Source organism: Suncus etruscus, chromosome X (assembly GCF_024139225.1).
Source record: "Suncus etruscus isolate mSunEtr1 chromosome X, mSunEtr1.pri.cur, whole genome shotgun sequence".
Taxonomy (NCBI): Eukaryota; Metazoa; Chordata; class Mammalia; order Eulipotyphla; family Soricidae; genus Suncus; species Suncus etruscus.
Genome location: NC_064868.1, coordinates 112,303,668 through 112,324,948, shown reverse-complemented (window position 1 = coordinate 112,324,948; position 21,281 = coordinate 112,303,668). Strand labels below are relative to the sequence as shown.

Below are 21,281 nucleotides of genomic sequence, written 5' to 3'. Positions count from 1 at the left end.
TAGTGTTACCCTCTTGCTAACTCAACAGCCAAATATAGTGACGTACCTTCGGTAGAGAGGTTCAATAGTTATGTGAATGAGCTTGCAAATAGCAAGAGCTATTAACTTATGTGATGCTGCATAGTATGGAGGCATCTGATCCATGATGCTCTGTGCATGTTGCCAATCACCAATCTTTAATAAGGCTTCCAACAAACCAAGTTTTTGGTTGTCAGGTGGCTAAAAAAGGGCAATCACAGCAAAATGACTTAAAATACAAAGATAAATAAATTTTGTACTTTTGATTTAAGTAATAGCTAAACATCACAAAAATGTCAATGATAGCTGCCATTGATAGAAAACACAGTAATATTCTCATCAAATATTAAGTGATATTAAAAATAACTAAATACTTTCCATTTACAGATATAATCACAGATAATTTACAGATTTGGAATACAATTAAATCTATTTCATGTTTTATTTTTGACACAGGAAACTAGAATTCATTCATCATTAATGATCCCTTTACATCCTTGAAACATTAATATAGAATAAAATATAGTCAATGTAAATATGGTTTTATTTAAAATATATTTGAGAATTAGGTACAAAAACATGACAGCCTCTTTTGAAAACATTCCAATAATATTCATACTAAAATGAATCATCTTTTCAAACTATTATTCCAAACATTCAATCACATTCCATATTAAGAAACTACACTTTCACCCCAGCACTGCAAATACACTATATAAATATTTTAAAATAATGATTCCACAAGTTAAGTAAATATTAGAAGTTAAAATTCATAATTCTAAATATAGAAAGCAGTGCCACATTTACTAGAATAACTCTATACCTTCTCTACCTTTTCCTCCTCTTTTTCCTTTTCTTTCTCTCGTTCATCCATTTTATCAGAAGACAATACGACCATCGTAAGTTTTCGAACAATTTGCTTAGCTTCAATAATTTCTCTTTTGTGTTCATCCATAATGCAACTATCAGCAGGAAGAAGCTAAATATGGTTCAATAAAATGTCATGAAAAAGTTAATATTATTTGTACATATATAAAACAAATACTATTTCACTTGATAAAAATATAAATGTCTATCCTATTCAGGACACACTATCTCTACTAAATTTAAGTTTTTTTTCTTATAATCCACACAACTGAATTTGCATATATACCCTTTACAATCAGTTAACACAGGGCAGAGAGATAATATAGAGATTAAAGCAGTTGTTCTGCAAGCAGCTGGCCTCAGTTCTATTCCTGCAGTAGGTCTCCAGTACCGCTAGGAATGGCCAAAGAAACCAAAATAGAATTAATTTAAATAGTAGCTCAAAGTTTCACATGTATTTGATCCTTAATAGAGTAAAACAGTTAAGTTTACCATTCATTTATTCTAGAAAATGTGTACTGATTTATTAAAATAGTTATAGACTTCCCTGTAATGGCCAAGCCAAAAATTGGGACAAAGGATGTTGCATGTTTAAGGCTCTGAGTTCAACAGTAACCATAGGAAAAATAATAAAATCCAAATTTGGAGTAGAATATCACACACAAATACAATCTGGAGAGGTAAGCTATTAAACCACACAATGGGGCACATTTGATACTTCTAAAAGAAAGAATCTAGTAAAAACTACCAGGGGTTTGACCCCCAAATAAAACAAAATTATCAACAACTTGACATCTCACTTTTCATTCTCTTTCAAATAATAAAAGAAAAAAAAACAACTCTCCATTATGATCAAAGACCGAAAACCTTAATTACAGCAATCTGCTGTAAGAATTAGGTATTTGGAAGATTCAGATATTTGATTAAACAACGCATGCAAAGCAAACAAAGCACAACCAATAAACCACTGTTACGGTAGTCTTTTCTAGGCACCATAGTGAGCTTTATTAATTCCTGATCTCTAAAAATGCATAATCTCTTCCAGTTAGCCAAATGTCATACAAAGAAAACAATTAGTAAAAAGAATTTGAAAAGCAGTCAACTGTTCAACTATGTTAATCAGTCCAAATAAAAAGGCAGGAAAAAAGTGGCAATGGATTAGTAAAGAGAAAAGCAAGATTTTTCTCATGTTATACACTCTATTGACAATTAAACCCATTTCATTGTTTTTTAGCTATACGAGATGAAATTCTGGGTCTACTCCTGAGGCTTGGTGCTCAGGGGTTGTTCCCAGCTGTGTTAAGAGACCAAATGATGCCTGAGGATTAAACCTGACTATCCTGCATACAAAGCATGCATTCAGACCTATCTATTCCTCATTAAGCTATCTATTCCTCTAGCCAGCCCTCATGCCCATTTTACTGTTTAACTTATGGATTTGCCATAGATTTCCATCTTTATCCTATACTACCAAAATTGCTTCTAAAATGCCCTATTGTAACTTCTAAAATGTCCTATTATAAAAATGAGCTATAAGTTTCTTTTTCTGTTCCTTCTTTTCTCTAAATTTCTAGTTTTGTGTACTTCAGAGTGTTACACACACTTAAGATGTTACCTCTTATTAGTGAACACAATATTATTACTAGGGGCACACACGTGGCAGTGCTAATGAGTTATTCTTAGCTCTGAATAAGGATTGTTCTAAAGTTAAACAGTGCTCAGAAAACAATGTGGTGCTGAGGATTGAATCTTCAGTATTCCAGCATGCAAAAGATATGCACTAGCTACCCCTTTATGCACTCTCCAGCTCCCCAATTTTATTATTATGAAGCAACTATATCTGTGCCAAAATGTCTTTTTATCTAACTAATAATTTCCTTAGTATTTTTACTGGGTCTTTTACTTTCAACATTTCATTGTCCTAAAATTCTTTTTCCCACTGTCCTTAGTTTTAGGGATGCGGTATAAACAATAAAGTGGGGTTTAATTCCATCTAATAATCATTGTCTTCTAACAGGATATATATGGAAAGAGTGAGAATCAGCCTACTTTTGTTTACCTTTATGGATTTAGGGGGGCAACACCTGACGGTACTCAGGGGTTCTTGGCTCTACACTCAGGAATTACTCATGGTGTGTTCCCCTGCCATATAGGAGTACTAGGGATCAAACTCAGAGCTAAACTATAGCTCTGGTCCCTCCACTTACTTTTAAACTTAAATACAGTCAAAGTACATCATAATTTTTATAACCGCCTCTAAACTCATACCTCTATTTTTTAAATTCTCCTTTATTTTTCCTTTGGTTTTTAGGCCACATCCGCTGATGCTCAGGGGTTACTCCTGGCTTTGTGCTCAGAAATCAGTCCTGGCATTGGGGACCATATGGGATGCTGGTCTGTCCTAGATTAGCATGTGCAAGGTAAGTGCCCTACGGCTTGCACCACCACTCTGGCCCCATTTTTAAATTCTCCTTTTCTTTATCTTTTCTTTTGTTTTCTTTTCTTTCTTTTTTTTTTTTTTTTTTTGGTTTTTGGGCCACACCCGGCGATGCTCAGGGGTTACTCCTGGCTGTCTGCTCAGAAATAGCTCCTGGCAGGCACGGGGGACCATATGGGACACCGGGATTCGAACCAACCACCTTTGGTCCTGGATCGGCTGCTTGCAAGGCAAACGCCGCTGTGCTATCTCTCCAGGCCCAAATTCTCCTTTTCTTAACCAACCTCCATGTTCTCTATTTGTACATCATTTACCAACTTTATATCTGTATAGTTCTTTATACATCAAAATGAAAAATTTCAAAAATTTTGACTATGGCACTTAAAGCATTTCACAGCTTAGCTCCAACCTACTTCTCTATCCTCACCTCTCTTAAATGCCATGGTAGGCTCCAACTAATTTGAAACTTCCTTATGCTATCCTAAGGTAATAATTAAGGTTTCCTGCTTTTCTACTGTTAATTCTATTACAAAGCTTCTCATCATTTAATCCCAGCCAAGACCTACTACCACTCTACCAACATCCCAATTCAGTATCATTAACTTGGAAAAAGATTTCCCAAATCCCTCCTAATAGAGATGCTCACTATTTACTGAGCTCCCACAGAACTCTGGAGTAAATACTTCCAATGAAGTATATATATACAAATGGAGTAAATACTTCCTAATGAAGTATATATATACAAATATATACAATGAAGTATATATAATACAAAATTATTTTGTCTCATGCTAGACCAAAGTAGAAATAAAATGTTTTCAGCTCTGTAACTATATGAAAAGTACAAAATTAGAAATTCCCAAGCTGTGCTCGCTTTGGCAGCACATATACTAAAAATTGGAATGATACAGAGAAGATTAGCATGGCCCCTGCGCAAGGATGACACGCAAATTCGTGAAGCATTCCATTTTTTTTTTTAAAATTCCAAGTTGTAAATACGTTAGCTTTGTTTTTATTTGTTATAAGATGCCAACAAGTATACCTAAACATTCCAATACTTCAAACCTAGTAGTGATTTATTTTTAATTCTTAGGCCACACTCAGCATTGCTCCTGGCTCTGTGCTCAGGGATCACTTCTAAAGGGGTTCAAGTTCTAAAGGAGAGATAGAAGTTTGGTTGGCTTCATACAAGGTAAGCACATCACCTGCTGTTCAATCTCTTTAGCCCCGAAAACTAAGGGTTTTTTTTAATTCAAAGATTACAGTTGATAAGAAGGCATGAATCACAATCATATATACTATCCAAGATCCTGTATCCCAGCAATAAAAGCACAATACTAGTCATCTATTACCTAAGAAAAACATAAGAAATGCTTTCAAAATCAGTATCTAGAATTAACAATTCGGGGAAAATTATTGTGATAATCCTCTATTAGTTCCCTAGTCTGTATATATTAGTGAAGTCTAAAACCATGTTAGAACATGGCCTCACTGAACATGCAATATGCCTAATAACAAATAGGGTTTTTTGACAAATAGTTTTAATTTTATATCCAACCTTGAACTTTGTACGGCTAATTAAAATAAAATGTACAGAGTTCCATAATCTGTTTAATTCATTTATAAATTCATTTACTTTATAAAGTCAAAACAGCAATACTGTATTATGGCTTGAAAAATTAAGACCTGTGAGGCCAGAGTGATAGCAAAGTAGGTAGGATGTTTGCAGAGTTCTATCCCTGACATCACGTAAGGTCCTTCGAGCCTACTAGGAGCAATTCCTGAGCTCAGAGCCAGGAGTATCTCCTGAGCATCACTGGATGTGTACCAAAAATAAATAAATTAATTAAGACCTAGAATCAATCTTAACAGTGTTATATACAGCCTATTCCTCTTTCCGAAGCCTGGGATAGATAAACAATTTTCTTAGCAACCCACGTGACTTACATGTACATAAAGATCATCTAATTCAATAAGATTATGTTGTAGAAGTACTGCTGCAACTGTGTATAAAGATGAAGGAGTTTCTCCACTTGGTTCCTTGAAAAACAAAAAGTGTTTTTCTTTAGTATATAAAATAAGACAACTTAACTCATAGTTTTAAACCTAGCAGTAATAATAATGATTAGATCAAATAACTCCAATTCAATCATACTTTCATTGCTCTTCCTGATCAGATATAGACACATATAGATCACTTGAAATAGGCACAAACACAATACCAATTTAAAACATGTTATAAACATAAGGAAAGCAAATTTGGAAGAGGATACATTTTACAAAGCATACTAATACTTGAAGTCAGTTTTTTTTTTTTTGGTTTTTGGCCCACACCCAGCGGTGCTCAGGGGTTACTCCGGCTATCTGCTCAGAAATAGCTCCTGGCAGGCATGGGGGGGGGGGGGCCCTATGGGATGCTGGGATTCAAACCAACCACCTTAGGTCCCTGGGTCTGCTGCTTGCAAGGCAAACACCGCTATGCTACCTCTCCAGTCCCTACAGTCAGATTTTATACCCTATAACATTCTGTATGTGTTTAAATGTGCTTTTTTTTTTTTTTTTTTTTTTTTTTTGGTTTTTGGGCCACACCCTGTGACGCTCAGGGGTTACTCCTGGCTATGCGCTCAGAAGTTGCTCCTGGCTTCTTGGGGGACCATATGGGACGCCGGGGGATCGAACCGCGGTCCGTCCTAGGTAGCGCAGGCAAAGCAGGCACCTTACCTCCAGCGCCACCGCCCGGCCCCTAAATGTGCTTTTAACTTGTTTATTTTTTCAAGTAGTTTATAGTGAAGATGTAGAGACAAGACTAACAAGTCTGGAAGTACTCAGAAATCGCTCCTGGGCCGGAAAGATAGCACAGCGGCATTTGCCTTGCAAGCAGCTGATCCAGGACCTAAGGTGGTTGGTTCAAATCCCGACATCCCATATGGTCCCCCGTGGCTGCCAGGAGCTATTTCTGAGCAGATAGCCAGGAGTAACCCCTGAGCACCGCTAGGTGAGCCCCCCCCAAAAAAAACAGAAACTGCATGCGTGTAAGGCAAACACCCTACCTATCTCTCTGGCCCCTTCACAAGCCATTTTTATCCCCAATTTTAAAACTTCTTTTTTTTTTTTTTTTGGTTTTTGGGCCACACCCAGCCTTGCTCAGGGGTTACTTCTGGCTGTCTGCTCAGAAATAGCTCCTGGCAAGCACGGGGACCATATGGGACACCGGGATTCGAACCAACCACCTTTGGTCCTGGATCGGCTGCTTGCAAGGCAAACGCCGCTGTGCTATCTCTCCGGGCCCAATTTTAAAACTTCTTTAGGATCAGATGAATGGAAAAGAAAGGATAAACTGGCAATTACTAGTGACAAAAAGCACATAAAATATTAACAATACACTGTATTGTTTCTACTCAACACTAAAAATAAGATATTTAGAATTAGATTCCCCCAAAGAACTCATGGCTTGCATATTAGCCATAAAGTTAGTCAAACTAAAACCATATGAAGGTCTTGTTACATTGTCTCACTTTCACATTTTTAAGATAAAATGTCTTCAATTTAAGAGTTTTATAATTGCTTGTTTTTGTTCTAAAAATAGTGTTCAGGATAACTCAAAAGAACTCATTACCTGATTTGAAGCTAACAGGAATCCTATCATTATTCCAATTACTACTGTTAAAATGAATCACAAGAAGCACCCCTCAAAGGCCAAACATCTATTTCCCATACTCTAATTTTCACATTGCTCTGTACTGTCCTGACTTTCCATGTATTTTCATGAAATCATTAGGATCTTATGATTCATAATGTCACCCCCATGTATTTAACACCCCTAAATGCTCCCCTCAACTTCATCCTTAAATGGCACTCAGCAGTCCCTAGAACACCACTGCCTCCACAACCCAGTCAATGATTGCTATTTTCTTCAGATCCCCCAAAATACTAGGCCTGAAAGTGGGTGTAAGTTTGGCTCTGTGTTCAGGACTCCTGGTGATGCTCAGGGCCATATAGGATGCTAGGGATTGAACTTATGTCGGCTGTGTGCATGGCAAGCACAGGGGTTACTCCTGGCTCTTCACTTGGTAATTGCTTCTGGCAGGCTGGGGGGGTACCATATGGGATGCCTGGGGTTTGAACTTGATCCGTTGCAGGTCAGCAGTATGCAAGGTAAATGTCCTATAAAATTTGTTGCAAGTGATAGGACAATAAATGTTATTCACTACTTGTGTTTATTTTTAAACATTCATTCTACAGTGACTGGAGAAATAAGTCTCCAGGCGCTAAGGAAAATGCTTGTATGCAAACAACCCACTTTGATACCCAGAACCAGGTGATCCTCCAATCATCACTGGGTGCAGTCCTGTTCTCAAGTACCATCTGGTTAGCCCAGGTTAGCCCTGGCACCAAAGGGCTTATATATTGTTCTCAGTCTCTTGGACTAATCATTTAACTTGCTGTGAGGGGCCCAGGGTTGAACAAAACACTTGAAAAGACACCCCCCCAGAAGTAAACTGTTAATGAAATTTTTAAAAAAGACTGGCACGGTCAGGGCTGGAGCAACAGTACAGAAGGTAGGTCATAACCCAGATTTGATCCTTGACACACCATATTTTCCCCTGAGTCCTACCAGTAGTGATCACTGAGTGCAGAGCCAGGATTAATTCCTAAACACTGCAGGATATGACCTCAAAACAAACAAACAAAATCACTTGGTGGTTCTCAGGGCTTACTCCTGGCTGTGAGCTCTGGAATCACTTGTAGGACTTGGGGACTATACAGAGATCTGTGGACAGATCCCAAGTCAGGTAAACCCCTGAGCACTGCCAGGCGTGAAACAAAAATCAAAAAAAAAAAATTATGAGCTCAGGGACAGGAATGGTGGCACAGAGCATAAATCTGTCTTGAGCACGCTAGCCTGAGACGGACCGCAGTTTGATCTCCCGATCCCCTGGCATCCCATATGATCCCCAAGCCATGAGCAATTTCTAGAAGCATAGCCAGGAGTAACCCCTGAGCATCACCAGGTGTTGCAAAAAAACAAAACAAAAAAACAAAAAAATGAAATTGCAAGCTCTCACTCTAACCATCTTTACATTTGTATACTGCTTTTAAATTTTATTTTGGTTTCTTTTTTAGTCCCATCAATTAACAGATTGACCACTTTCTAACCTATCATGATTGATTAAAAACACAAGGACCATAAAGCAAGGACATCTATTTATTTACATAAATAGTCCCAACAACAGAATAGTCCCTGAGACAATTAGTATTTTTTTTTTTGGTTTTTGTGTCACACACGGTGACGCTCAGGAGTTACTCCTGGCTATACACTCAGAAATGACTCCTGGCTTGGGGGATCATATGGGGATCAAACCACAGTATCAACCCGCGGTCTGTCCTAGATCAGCAGAGTACAAGGCAAACGCTCTACATCTATGACACTGCTTCAACCCCAATCAGCATTTCTTAAATGAATCCACTTACATTATAAGAAGGCCTATTAACTACTGTATAACTAATTACTATTTTATATTTCAGTCCAGAAATCAGGGGCTATGACATATATCATTATCTCCTATGGAAAAGTTAACTATTCTTCTATTTCTTCTATTCCTTTCTTTCTGTTCTTTATGGTAATCCCAGTGCTATCCCTAAACCTATATTTGGAGTTATTTCTTTTAAAATAGAGCTGATTTGACTGTTATGTGTATATTCCCTATTACCTAAGTCAAATAGTAAAACTGATCACAGGTAAATACTACTGTATACTAAAACCACTGTAACATAATAATGGGGATGGTCAATTTTGCCTAGACACAGAGAAAACTAAGAATTTCCAACTGATAAAAAATATGAATTATGGGTAAGGTCAATAAACATTTTCTAAAATTGTAAAGGAGGAAGGAGTAGGCAAGGGAACAATGCATAAACTAACCCCGGGAACAAAGTTAAATATACAAAGCAGTTCTTAATTTTACTACCTTTTACCTCCAAGACCACAAAGTATCTATGAAATCACTAACACTAAATAAAAAGAAAGAAATTGCTAACACTTCATTACCTCTCTTCAATAACACTTAAGCCTATAGACCCATACTATATCTCAAACAACAAGACAAGGGAATTTTGCTAGATAGAGCAATACAAGGACTACTCTTCTGAAAAAAAAGTTGTTTCTAAATCAAGTATTTCTTGAACAGATTATTTTTATGTAATAATATCAATAATCTATAAAATTATTCTAATATTGTCAACATCACCCTGGAATATTTTAAATCAGCTTAAAGCAAAGAGACATTATAAAAATGTCTCATTAAAAATTTGTTCTGAAACTCAAATATATGAATGTACTAATCATTCTGTGATGTGCTCTAGTAACTATAATCTCCAAAACCCTAATCTAACCTAAAATTTAGAATAGACTCTGCCCTATTTGTTTCACAATCCAGCAGAGATAGTGCTTATTCTAATGTAACAGAAGTGCTAGAAATCTTTATGACAAGTTTAATCAGGACAGAGTGACTATGATTGAAGTCTCAGCCAAGACTTAACACAGAACAAGTAGCATTTCATCTTGAAGAGCAAATAGTTTACAAGACATAGGTGAGATGAGAGGTTTAGTTATAAAGAACAACATGGATATGGGTCTACATAAAGCAGACCTTTGTCTATATCTATCAATGTTGATAGAAATAGACACCTAGTGCCAGAGTGATAGCACGGTGTATAGGGAGTTTTCCTTGCACACGGCCGACCAGGGTTCAATCCTCAGTATTCCATATAGTCTCCCGAGCCTGCCAGGAATGATTTCTGAGCTCAGAGCCAGGAGTCCCCAGAGCACTGCCAAATGTGGCCCAAAAAACAGGAAAAAAGAAAATAGACACCTAAAACTAATAATTTAGTATTACCATTAGATTTGAGGGAGGACATGATTGAAGCTAGTTCAAAATAATATGGATAAGGGCCAGAGCAATTGCATAGTGGTAGGGTGTTTGCCTTGCACGCAACCTACCTGTGACTGAACCCTGTTTGATTCCTGGCACCCCATATGGTCCCCTTGGGCATTTCAGGTGCTATTTCTGAGCACAGAGCCAGAAGTGATCCCTGAATGCTGCCAGGTGTTGCCAGGTGCCAAAACAACAAAAATTTAAAAAAAATAGGAATAGACAATAATTATAGACCCTTTCTGCCACACTTATAAGTTTGAATTTCATCCTACAGAAATAGGGCATAAATTAAATATTTTAAAATGTAGGAGTGCTGGGGCTGGAGAGATAGCATGGAGGTAAGTCATTTGCCTTTCATGCAGAAGGACAGTGGTTCAAATCCCGGCATTCCACATTGTCCCCCGAGCCTGCCAGGAGCGATTTCTGAGCATGGAGCCAGGAGTGACTCCTGAGCACTGCCGGGTATGACCCAAAAACCAAATAAAAAGTAGGAGTGCTAATAATATGAAAGATGGACTTAAAGAGAAATAATTACATGCAGAGACTAATTACAATAACTATTGTAGTAGTTTATGTAATAAATTAAAATATGCCTCAAAAAGTTATCCACTTTCAAAAAATCCCTACGGTCACCATCTACATTATAAAAATCTACCATAACACAGTATTCAAGGCCCTTGACAAACTACTGTTCCCATCATTCCACTTACCCATATCTTAAAATCAAGCCATATAAAAATATACACCATGTCTTTAATCTGTTATGTACATTCATGCCACCATATCTTCACCCTCATCCCTGTACAAAAGTTCAATATAAACTCCTACTCATACTTCATGTAATAGACTTTTTGTTTAAAGGGGAAACTCAATCTGTAATGTCTTCCCTATCTTTCCAAAGGCAAATATTTACGAGGCTTTCCTCTAGACTTTCACATTACATCTTTCATACTAATATGGTCCTCTTCACACTGCTAGTTGTCCATTTATCTATCTCTTCTGATAGAATGACTCACTGGAACTAATTTTCAAAAAAATTCAAAATAAATTATATATATAAAATCATTACATTAAAACCTCTCTATATATGTACACATAAATGTATATTTTTACCTGATAAAATTTGAATTTGAACCCAAGTATATGACACAGTGTTTGCGGTTCACACATACTCATGTAAGATTCTAATAAAGATATAAAGAAGTCATCGAGTTCTGGCCTGCATTCAAACACTTCTAAAATGACATCCAAAACTCTATTGGGATCCAGATTAAAGCATCCTGCAACAGATGAGATATACACAAATCAAAAGTGATTAAACATAATTTCCAAGTAAAGTCATTTACTTTCAGGAATATATATATAACAAAATGTAAATTTTTTTACAACTACTTATTTTAGAAGTTTATTTTCTTTGCCCCAAAGGAAAATCTTCATAATTTTCAAGATGATCAAGTTTGCTCCCCAAAAGATATGAGACTTACACAAATCACAATTTGGGTTAATAATTGACAGGGCTGGTGTTGAAGCCCAGTACTGTCACAGTAACAAATACACTTTCTTCTGTGTCACAATGTCATCAATTCTTGAGTACTCAGGGTAGTAAACAATAAGTCACATTTTCAATTATTAACAAACTATGAAAACCAAATAATGCATTCTACAAGTTATACAAATAAAGAAATCTTTAATGTTTTATGCAAAAGTATTTGAAATAATTATAAACATCTTAAATAAAAACAAAAGATTCAGGATGATTCAAATAAGCATCACTTTTAATCATTAAGTTTATCTAACATATACAGCAAAGCTCTAATATATAATTAGCACTGATATATATTTTTGAATAGCATTCTAAAGGGATAACAGATATTCTACTAATATTAAAGCAATAAGAGGATAACAAGCTGGGGACAGAAAAAAGGGGTGTAGACAAAGAAAATGATCAGGGCATAGCAGAATAAAGTTAAAAGTAAAAGAAGACAAAAAGAAACGCTGAATAAGTGCTCATGAATTCTGTGGCAAATATCCTAGGGTAAGCTGAACAGGAACAGGATCAATGGACATAGATTTAGTAAATATTTCTATCAGTCATCCTACTCGGAACACATTACTTTTATTTGCATTCAACTCCAACTGTTACCATAATTATAGTGCAGTCATTAGACACATTCATGAGAATGTAACATTTACACTCAGTAAGAAAAGAAATTATTTTAAAAGTTTAGGCCAATCCATCCATCTCTCTCAATAAAACCATATTTATGACTCAGTGTGCATGAGTTATCAATTTAATATGCCCTCACGTTTAATTCCTACGTGCTGCATACATCAAGCTGAATTAAATTCTAGTATTTATAACTAGTTATTTTTCATTAGACACAGCCCTGAAATCCAAGCTTAACACTTGACTGGAATAAGAAAATAATGATTTATTTTAATTCTGGAGGTAAAGAAAAGAGCAACTGTACAATTTAAGAACAGATGTAAGGGGCCGGGCGGTGGCGCTGGAGATAAGGTGCCTGCCTTGCCTGCGCTAGCCTAGGACGGACCGCGGTTCGATCCCCCGGCGTCCCATATGGTCCCCCAAGAAGCCAGGAGCAACTTCTGAGCGCATAGCCAGGAGTAACCCCTGAGCGTCACAGGGTGTGGCCCAAAAACCAAAAACCAAAAAAAAAAAAAGAACAGATGTAAGATCTAAATTGCCATCCTTTATGGATCAGAGTATATTTCAAATAAAATTCTTAAAAAGTGCAAGATTAAAAGTTCTGTGACTCTTAGGTTATTTGTAAAGAGCCCTATAGTTTGGATAAAGGCAGTACTAAATTTATAATCAGAGATTGAGTGTCTATTACAGGGGTCCTCAAACTTTTTAAACAGGGGGCCAGTTCACTGTCCCTCAGACCATTGGAGGATCTAACTATAGCAGTGGTCCTCAAACTATGGCCCGCGGGCCACATATTGTATTTGTATCTGTTTTGTTTCTTCATTGCAAAATAAGATATATGCAGTGTGCATAAGAATTCGTTCCTAAGTTTTGTTTTTACTATAGTCAGACCCTCCAATGGTCTGAGGGACAAGAACTGGCCCCCTGTTTAAAAAGTTTGAGGACCCCTGAACTATAGTAAAAACAAAACTTATGAACGAATTCTTATGCACACTGCATATATCTTATTTTGCAATGAAGAAACAAAACAGATACAAATACAATATGTGGCCTGCAGGCCATAGTTTGAGGACCACGGGTCTATTATTTCACACTGCTTTTGATAAATACAAATGTTACATAATCTAAAATTTAGTTGCATGAAAGTATTCCTTAGTGCTTATACAAGTTTAAATTTTAGAAATGGATCGTAACTGGGGATAGCAAAGGTTATGCAACGTTTCTGGAAGTGACAGTTATTAATAAAGCCAATTTTCAAGTTGTCAAAGAAAAATTTTGATACATTTTTTCAGTTGTCAAAGAAAATTTTATACTTTTTATGAGATTTAAATTACTTCTATTAACTCCATATTAAATATAACACTAATCTGATTCATAAGTAGTATCTTAGCAGCCACTAATAGTCAAACTTTCCAAATACAAGAAGCATTTATTTTTCATGTAAACTCAAGACTAGATTTTCTTATTTTTCTCACACAAAGGTTTTTAAAAAAGGACTAAAGGACCCGACTCGCAGCGTCTCAACTGCCTCCTGAGGGGAAGCCCCGCCCACCCACATCGGCCCTGCCCCCGCAGCCTCTCTCCTGCCTCCTGAGGTGGGGGAAGCGCCACCGAACCATGCCGGCCCTGCCCCCGCAGCGTCTCTCCTGCCTCCTGAGGTGGGGACGCCCCGCCCACCCACACCGCCCCCGCCCCCTCTCCTGCCTCTTGAGGTGGGGAAGCCCCGCCCACACACACCGGCCCTGCCCCCGCAGCCTCTTTCCTGCCTCCTGAGGTGGGGAAGCCCCGCTCACCCACACCGGCCGCATGAAGGGCCGCACCTTGGCCCCGCAGCATATCTCCTGTCTCCTAAGGTACGGAAACCCCGTCCACCCACGCTGGCCACGCGAACGAACGGCCGACCCTGCCCCCGCAGCGTCTCTCCTGCCTCCTGAGGTGGGGAAGCCCCGCCCACCCACACCAACCCCGCCCCCGCAGCCTCTCTCCTGCCTCCTGAGGTGGGGAAGCCCCACCCTCTCTCCTGCCTCCTGAGGTGGGGAAGCCCCACCCACCCAAGCCGGCCCTGCCCCCGCAGCCTCTCTCCTGCCTCCTGAGGTATGGAAGCCCCACCCACCCAAGCCAGCCCTGTCACCGCAGCGTCTCTCCTGCCTCCTGAGGTGGGGAAGCCCCACTCACCCACGCCGACCGCGCAAAGGGCCACACCTTACCCCCACAGCATCTCTCCTGTCTCCGAAGGTAGGGAAGACCCTCCCAGCCACACCGGCCATGCGAACGGCCGCGCTCCGCCCCCGCAGCGTCTCTCCTGCTCCTGAGGTGGGGAAGCCCCGCTCACCCACACCAACAACGCGAAGGGCCGCACCTTGCCCCCGCAGCATCTCTCCTGTCTCCGAAGGTAGGGAAGCCCCGTACAGTCACGCTGGCCACGCGAACGGCCGCACCCTGCCCCCGCAGCGTCTCTCCTGCCTCCTGAGGTGGGGAAGCCCCGCCCACCCACACCGGCCCTGCCCCCACAGCCTCTCTCCTGCCTCCTGAGGTGTGGAAACCCCGCCCACCCACACCGGCCCTGCCCCCGCAGCCTCTCTCCTGCCTCCTGAGGTGGGGAAGCCCCACCCGCTCTCCTGCCTACTGAGGTGGGGAAGACCCACCCAACCAAGCCAGCCCTGCCCCCACAGCGTCTCTCATGCCTCCTGAGGTGGGGAAGCCCCACCCACTCTCCTGCCTCCTGAGGTAGGGAACCCCCACCCACCCAAGCCGGCCCTGCCCCCGCAGTGTCTCTCCTGCCTCCTGAGGTGGGGAAGCCCCGCTCACCCACGCCGACCGCGCAAAGGGCCACACCTTGCCCCCACAGCATCTCTCCTGTCTCCTACGGAAGGGAAGCCCCACCCAGCCACACTGGCCACGCGAACGGCCGCGCTCCACCCCCGCAGCGTCTCTCCTGCTCCTGAGGTGGGGAAGCCCCGCTCACCCACACCAACCGTTCGAAGGGCCGCACCTTGCCCCTGCAACATCTCTCCTGTCACCGAAGGTAGGGAAGCCCCGTCCATCCACGCTGGCCACGCGAACGGCCGCACCCTGCCTCAGGAGCGTCTCTCCTGTATCCTGAGGTGGGGAAGCCCCGCCCACCCACACCGGCCTGCCCCCTCAGCGTTTCTCCTCCCTCCTGAACTGAGGACGCCCCGCCCACCCACACTGGCCCCGCCCCCGCAACGTCTCTCCTGCCTCCTGAGGTGGGGAAGCCCCGCCCACCCACACCGGCGCTGCCCCCGCAGCCTCGCTCCTGCCTGAGGTGGGGAAGCCCCGCCTACCCAAGCTGGCCCCGCCCCCACAGCGTCTCTCCTGCCTCCTAAGGCGGGGAAGCCCCACCCACCCATGCCGGCCCCGCCCCCCCAACCGAGCGAAGGGCCGCACCTTACCCCCGCAGCATCTCTCCTGTCTCAGAAGGTAGGGAAGCCCCGCCCAGACACACCGGCCATGCGAACGGCCGCGCTCCGCCCCCGCAGCGTCTCTCCTGCTCCTGAGGTGGGGAAGCCCCGCTCACCCACACCGGCGCTGCCCCCGCAGCCTCTCTCCTGCCTGAGGTGGGGAAGCCCCGCCTACCCACGCCGGCCCCACCCCCGCAGCATCTCTCCTGCCTCCTAAGGTGGGGAAACCCCACCCACCCATGCCGGCCCCGCCCCCGCAGGGTTTCTCCTGACTCCTGAGGTGGGGAAGCCTCGCTCACCCACACCGACCACGCGAAGGGCCGCACCTTGCCCCCGCAGCATCTCTCATGTCTCCTAAGGTACGGAAGCCACGCCCACCCACGCCAGCCACGTGAACGGCCGCACCCCGCCCACGCAGCTTCTCTCCTGCCACTTGAGGTAGGGAAGCCCCGCCCACCCACACCGGCCCCGCCACCGCAGCGTCTCTCCTGCCTCCTGAGATGGGGAAGCCCCGCCCACCCACAGAGGCCCCGCCCCCGCAGCATCTCTTCTGCCTCCTGAGGTGGGGAAGCCCCGCCCACCCATGCCGGAAGGTAAACGGCCGCGCCCCGTCGCCACAGCCTCTCTCCTGCCTCCTGAGGTGGGGAAGCCCCGCCCACCCACGCACGCCCCGCCCCCACAGCGTCTCTCCTGCCTCCTGAGGTGGGGAAGCCCCGCCAACCCATGCCGGAAGGCAAACGGCCGCGCCCCATACCCACAGCCTCTCTCCTGCCTCCTGAGGTGGAGAAGCCCTGCCCAACCACACCGGCCCCGCGAGCGGACGCGCCCCGCCCCTGCCAGGTCTCTGCTGCCTCCCAGCACTAGCTGACAATAGGGCAAAGCAACGAATCAGGCCACAGAAAGAGCACAGGAGGAGCCAAACCTCAGAAAGCTCACAAAACAGTACCCATAGAACCACCCTCAGGAAGGGGACCCATTCCCACACCACAGGGGATGAAAACAGGCTGAAATTGGAAGGAACAGCACTCCAAAGTACACCAATAAACACAAAGAAATATGGGTAAATCAAAGAAAACCCTAACTTCTGAAAATACGGAGACACACCCTAACAAGTTTCCAAGTCCGCCAAAACGCACAGATCATGGGAAGGGGACCTAAAAGCAGCAATGAGGAAGGAAATGCAAAATTAATAAAAAAAATGAGAGAAACCTTAGCTACCGAGTATAAGATATCTATGGATGAACGAATCAGCAAAATTAAAGAAGAAATGTTAAAGAACATGAGAGAGTCCATACAAAAAGAAGTGAAAGAAGTAAAAGACAAAGTAACAAGCCTTACTAGCAGAAACACAGAGTTGGAAAAGCACATCGAAGAACTCGAAGGAAAACTGCAAACAAAAAATTATCAAGAAACCAACTAAGAAATAAAAGGCAAAGCACTGGAAGGAAAAGTCCAGTACCTAACGAACAACGACAAAAGAAACAATCTAAGAATCATGGGTATACCAGAAGAGGAAGAAATAGGGAAAGGGGAAGAACAAGTAGTCAGAGAGATAATAGCAGAGAACTTCCCCACCCTCTGGAAAGACACTTCAATGCCAATACAGGAAGTAAAGAGTCCCCAATAAGATAGACCTTAATAAACAAACACCAAGACATATAGTAATCCAATTGGCAAAAAACAAAGAGAAAGAGGAACTCCTTAAAGCAATAAGGGAGAAAAGAAACCTCAAGTACAAAGGTAGGGACATAAGAATAAAACCAGATCACCCATTCGAAATAATTCAAGAAAGAAGGCAATGGAATGACATATTTAAAAGATTAAATGAAAGAAACTTCCAACCTAGAGTCCAATACCCAGCAAAACTATCATTCATATGGGAGGACAGACTAAAAACATTCTCAAACAAGACCGAACTAGAATTATTTGTGCAAACAGAACCGATCCTAAACGACCTACTCAGAGATGAATTACACAATCCAAACCCCCGATTGTAACAAAAACCACCCAACAAAACACGACTGCACAACAGTCCTCTCTCTCAATAATCTCCCTAAATGTTAATGGCCTAAACTCTCCAATTAAAAGACGCATAGTAGAGAACTGGATTAGGAAAAATAAACCGGACTTTTGTTGTCTGCAAGAAGCACACCTACAGCTACAGGATAAGCATAGGCTTAGAATAAAAGGATGGAAAGTAATTATTCAGTCCAATGGAAAACAAAAAAGAGCAGGGACAGCCATTCTTATATCACACCAAATTGCATTCAACCTCAAGAAAGTGATCAGAGACAAAGAGGGTCACTACTTACTGATCAGGGGAACATTAGATCAAGAAACACTAACCCTGGTCAATATGCACTTAATGTAGAGTCAGCAAAATATGTGAGGCAACTGCTCGTAAACCTGTAGAAACACATGAAGGGAAATGTGATAATAGTAGGGGACATCAATACTCCACTATCACCACTGGACAGATCCACCAAACAGAAAAATAGCAAAAATATAAGAGCTGAATGAAAAGTTAGAAGACTTAGGGTTAATAGACCTATATAGAGCCCGCCATCCTCAGAAAGCAGAATACACATTCTACTCAAGCCCACATGGAACCTTCTCCAGAATAGACCACGTCTTAGGATACAAAGCCAACCTATATAAGACCACAAAGGTAAGAATCATTAGAAGTACCCTTTCAGATCACTATGCAACAGAAGTTAAAATTGATGTCAAAAAGAAACAATGGAGAAAAACTAATACCTGGAGATTAAACAACATGCTGCTCAACAAAAGCTGGATCAAAGAACAACTCAAGGAAGAAATAAAAAGATTCCTTGAGACAAATGACAATGAAGAGACAACATGTCAAAATTTATGGGACAGGATTGAAATAAGGAGCAATGGCTAGGGATTGTAAACCCAGATCCTTGCCACTCTGCCAAGTCCTGCCTCTCCAAATAGTTGCCCTATCCCCAAGCTCTTTTCCTCGGTGACCCTAGACTCCAAATAAAACTCTTGAGTACCTCTCTTCCCTTTATTCAAGGGGTCTCCTTAAGTATATTTACAAAGGGGACCTACTTCACATCAAGAACTCAGGTTGCGAAAAAAAAAAAAACGGCAGCTTTTGCAGAAGCTGGGTCCCGTTTGTGACATCAGGTGGGGAAAATCCACGAAAATACGCCTGCCCAGTGGGGCCTAATTGTGAAAAACTATGAGTGCTACTAGTGTATGTCTGTCTACTGTCCTCTTGCGTGAAAATCTTGGGAGTGGGGCGAAAAAAGGCTCCAGTAGAGAACAGCTGCTTCGCTACGCTACGCGGTCGTGCGCTCTTTCTAAGAAAAGAATACCATCGCAAGAAGAAAAAGTCACACTAAGAACTGTGCTATACCACAGAAGCAAGCATTTCTCTCCGGACTGTCTTCTCTCTTTCATGCTCGGGCCTAAGATTTGATCCTGTGTGAGGCTTCATCCACGGAGGACTCCCCTCCCTTAGAGGCAAGTCAGCCCATCCAGAAAGGGCGGAGCCAGAGGAGTGTGCTGCCTGCATCATATAGCCAATGAATACCACCACAACACTTAGGAAAACCCACAATACAAGTGTGACAATGGGGAAACAACGCAGGCCAGCATCAGACATAGACAATGAAGATGACCATTCTGATGACCAGATAATGACGAACCAACTAATCAACCTCTCAGATAAGGACTTTAGACTAGCAATATGGAAGATGCTCAAAGAACTCAAAGAAACCATGGATCGAGTTGAACAGAACACTAATAAGAACCAAGAAAATGTGAAGACAGAAATCACAAAACTCCAAACTGAAATAACATCTCAACTAACAGGCCTAAAAAAGTCAGTAAACGAAGTGAATGACAAAATGGATAAGCTCTGGGACAGGGTATCAGAAGCTGAGAATAGACTTGGTGCTGTGGAAGATGAGATACATAACAATTCCATACAGCAGGAGAGATTGGAAAAAAAACTTAAAGCAAATGAGCAGACAATGGAAAAATTAGTCAAAGAATGGGAACAGATGAAAATAGAAGTCTATGATAAGATCAACAGAAATAACTTAAGAATCATTGGAGTCAAAAAGACCCTGGAAGAAAATTTCCAGGAAGAATCAACGGTCAAGAACATCATTAAAGAGAAACTTCCAGAGCTAAAGAATATATGTGATCAAATCCTGCATGCTCGAAGAGCACAAACCAAAAGAGACCCCAGAAAAACCACCCCAAGACACATCCTAGTCAGAATGACAAATCCCACAGATAGAGACAGAATTCTGAAAACAGCAAGATCAAAAGGGGAAATTATGTTCAAGCAAGCATCCTTAAGATTCACAGCAGACCTGTCACGAGAAACACTCAATGCCAGAAAGCAGTGGTGGGATATTGTGACAAGACTGAATAAAATGAATGCTTCACCCAGAATACTATACCCAGCAAAACTCACTTTCCAGTTTGACGGAAGAATACATGGTTTCACAGACAAAAAACAGCTCAGAAACTTTTCAGACACAAAACCAGTCTTAAGAGAAAAACTGAAAGACCTAATTTAAGACAAGACTAACCAAAAGACACACCAAATTTCGATATAAAGATGGCATTAAATCCAATGACAATTCTTTCTCTCAACGTCAATGGACTAAATGCACCACTCAAGAGACACAGAGTGGCTAAATGGATCAAAAAACTCAATCCAACCTTCTGCTGCCTACAAGAAATGCACCTGAATAGTCAGAACAAACAAGGACTCGAATTAAAAGCTGGAGAAAAATTATCCAAGCAAAAAACACCCATAAAAAAGCTGGAGTGGCCATACTAATATCAGATAATACAAACTTTATAATCAGGAAGGTTGTAAGGGACAAAGATGGACATTTTATATTAATCAAGGGGTATGTAGAGCAGGAAGAAATAACTCTCCTAAACATATATGCACCGAATGATGGGCTAGCAAAATATTTAATACAACTGTTGACAAATCTGAAAAATAATATCAATAACAACACAATAATTGTGGGGGACCTCAACATGGCTTTGTCAACACTGGATATGTCAACCAGACTGAAACCCAACAAGAATATACTAGACCTGAGGAGAGAAATGGAAGAAAGAGGCCTAGTGGATATATATAGGACACTCCATCCCCAGAAACCTGGATACACATTCTTCTCCAATGTACATGGGACATTCTCAAGGATAGACTACATGCTGGCCATAAAACATACCTCTATAATATCAAGAAGATAGAAATTTTGCAGACTACCTTCGCTGACCACAAGGCTCTGAAATTATTTGTGAATTCCAAAGGAACTCAGAAGAAAAACGTTAACACCTGGAAGTTAAACAGCCTCATACTCAATAACCAGTGGGTCCGAGATGAAATCAAGGAGGAAATCAAAAGGTTCCTGGAAACAAATGACAATAAA

The 21,281-nt window shown here is 41.6% G+C and overlaps 1 protein-coding gene and 1 non-coding gene across 2 annotated transcripts in view; one reads left to right on the top strand and one right to left on the bottom strand.

Annotated features, from left to right (window-relative positions):
- The window catches only part of THOC2 (THO complex subunit 2), a 131,658-nt gene that overhangs the window by 55,673 nt on the left and 54,704 nt on the right, over positions 1 to 21,281 (bottom strand). The window contains exons 8-11 of the mRNA XM_049767072.1: positions 11,371 to 11,537; positions 5,270 to 5,362; positions 851 to 997; positions 47 to 219 (exon numbers count right to left, since the gene is read on the bottom strand). Coding sequence (XP_049623029.1) covers positions 47 to 219; positions 851 to 997; positions 5,270 to 5,362; positions 11,371 to 11,537 — 580 coding nt within the window. The remainder of the gene's footprint in view (positions 1 to 46; positions 220 to 850; positions 998 to 5,269; positions 5,363 to 11,370; positions 11,538 to 21,281) is intronic.
- LOC126000162 (U6 spliceosomal RNA) lies at positions 4,189 to 4,296 on the top strand. The gene has a single exon (XR_007492525.1). It is a non-coding gene; the product is annotated as a U6 spliceosomal RNA (small nuclear RNA).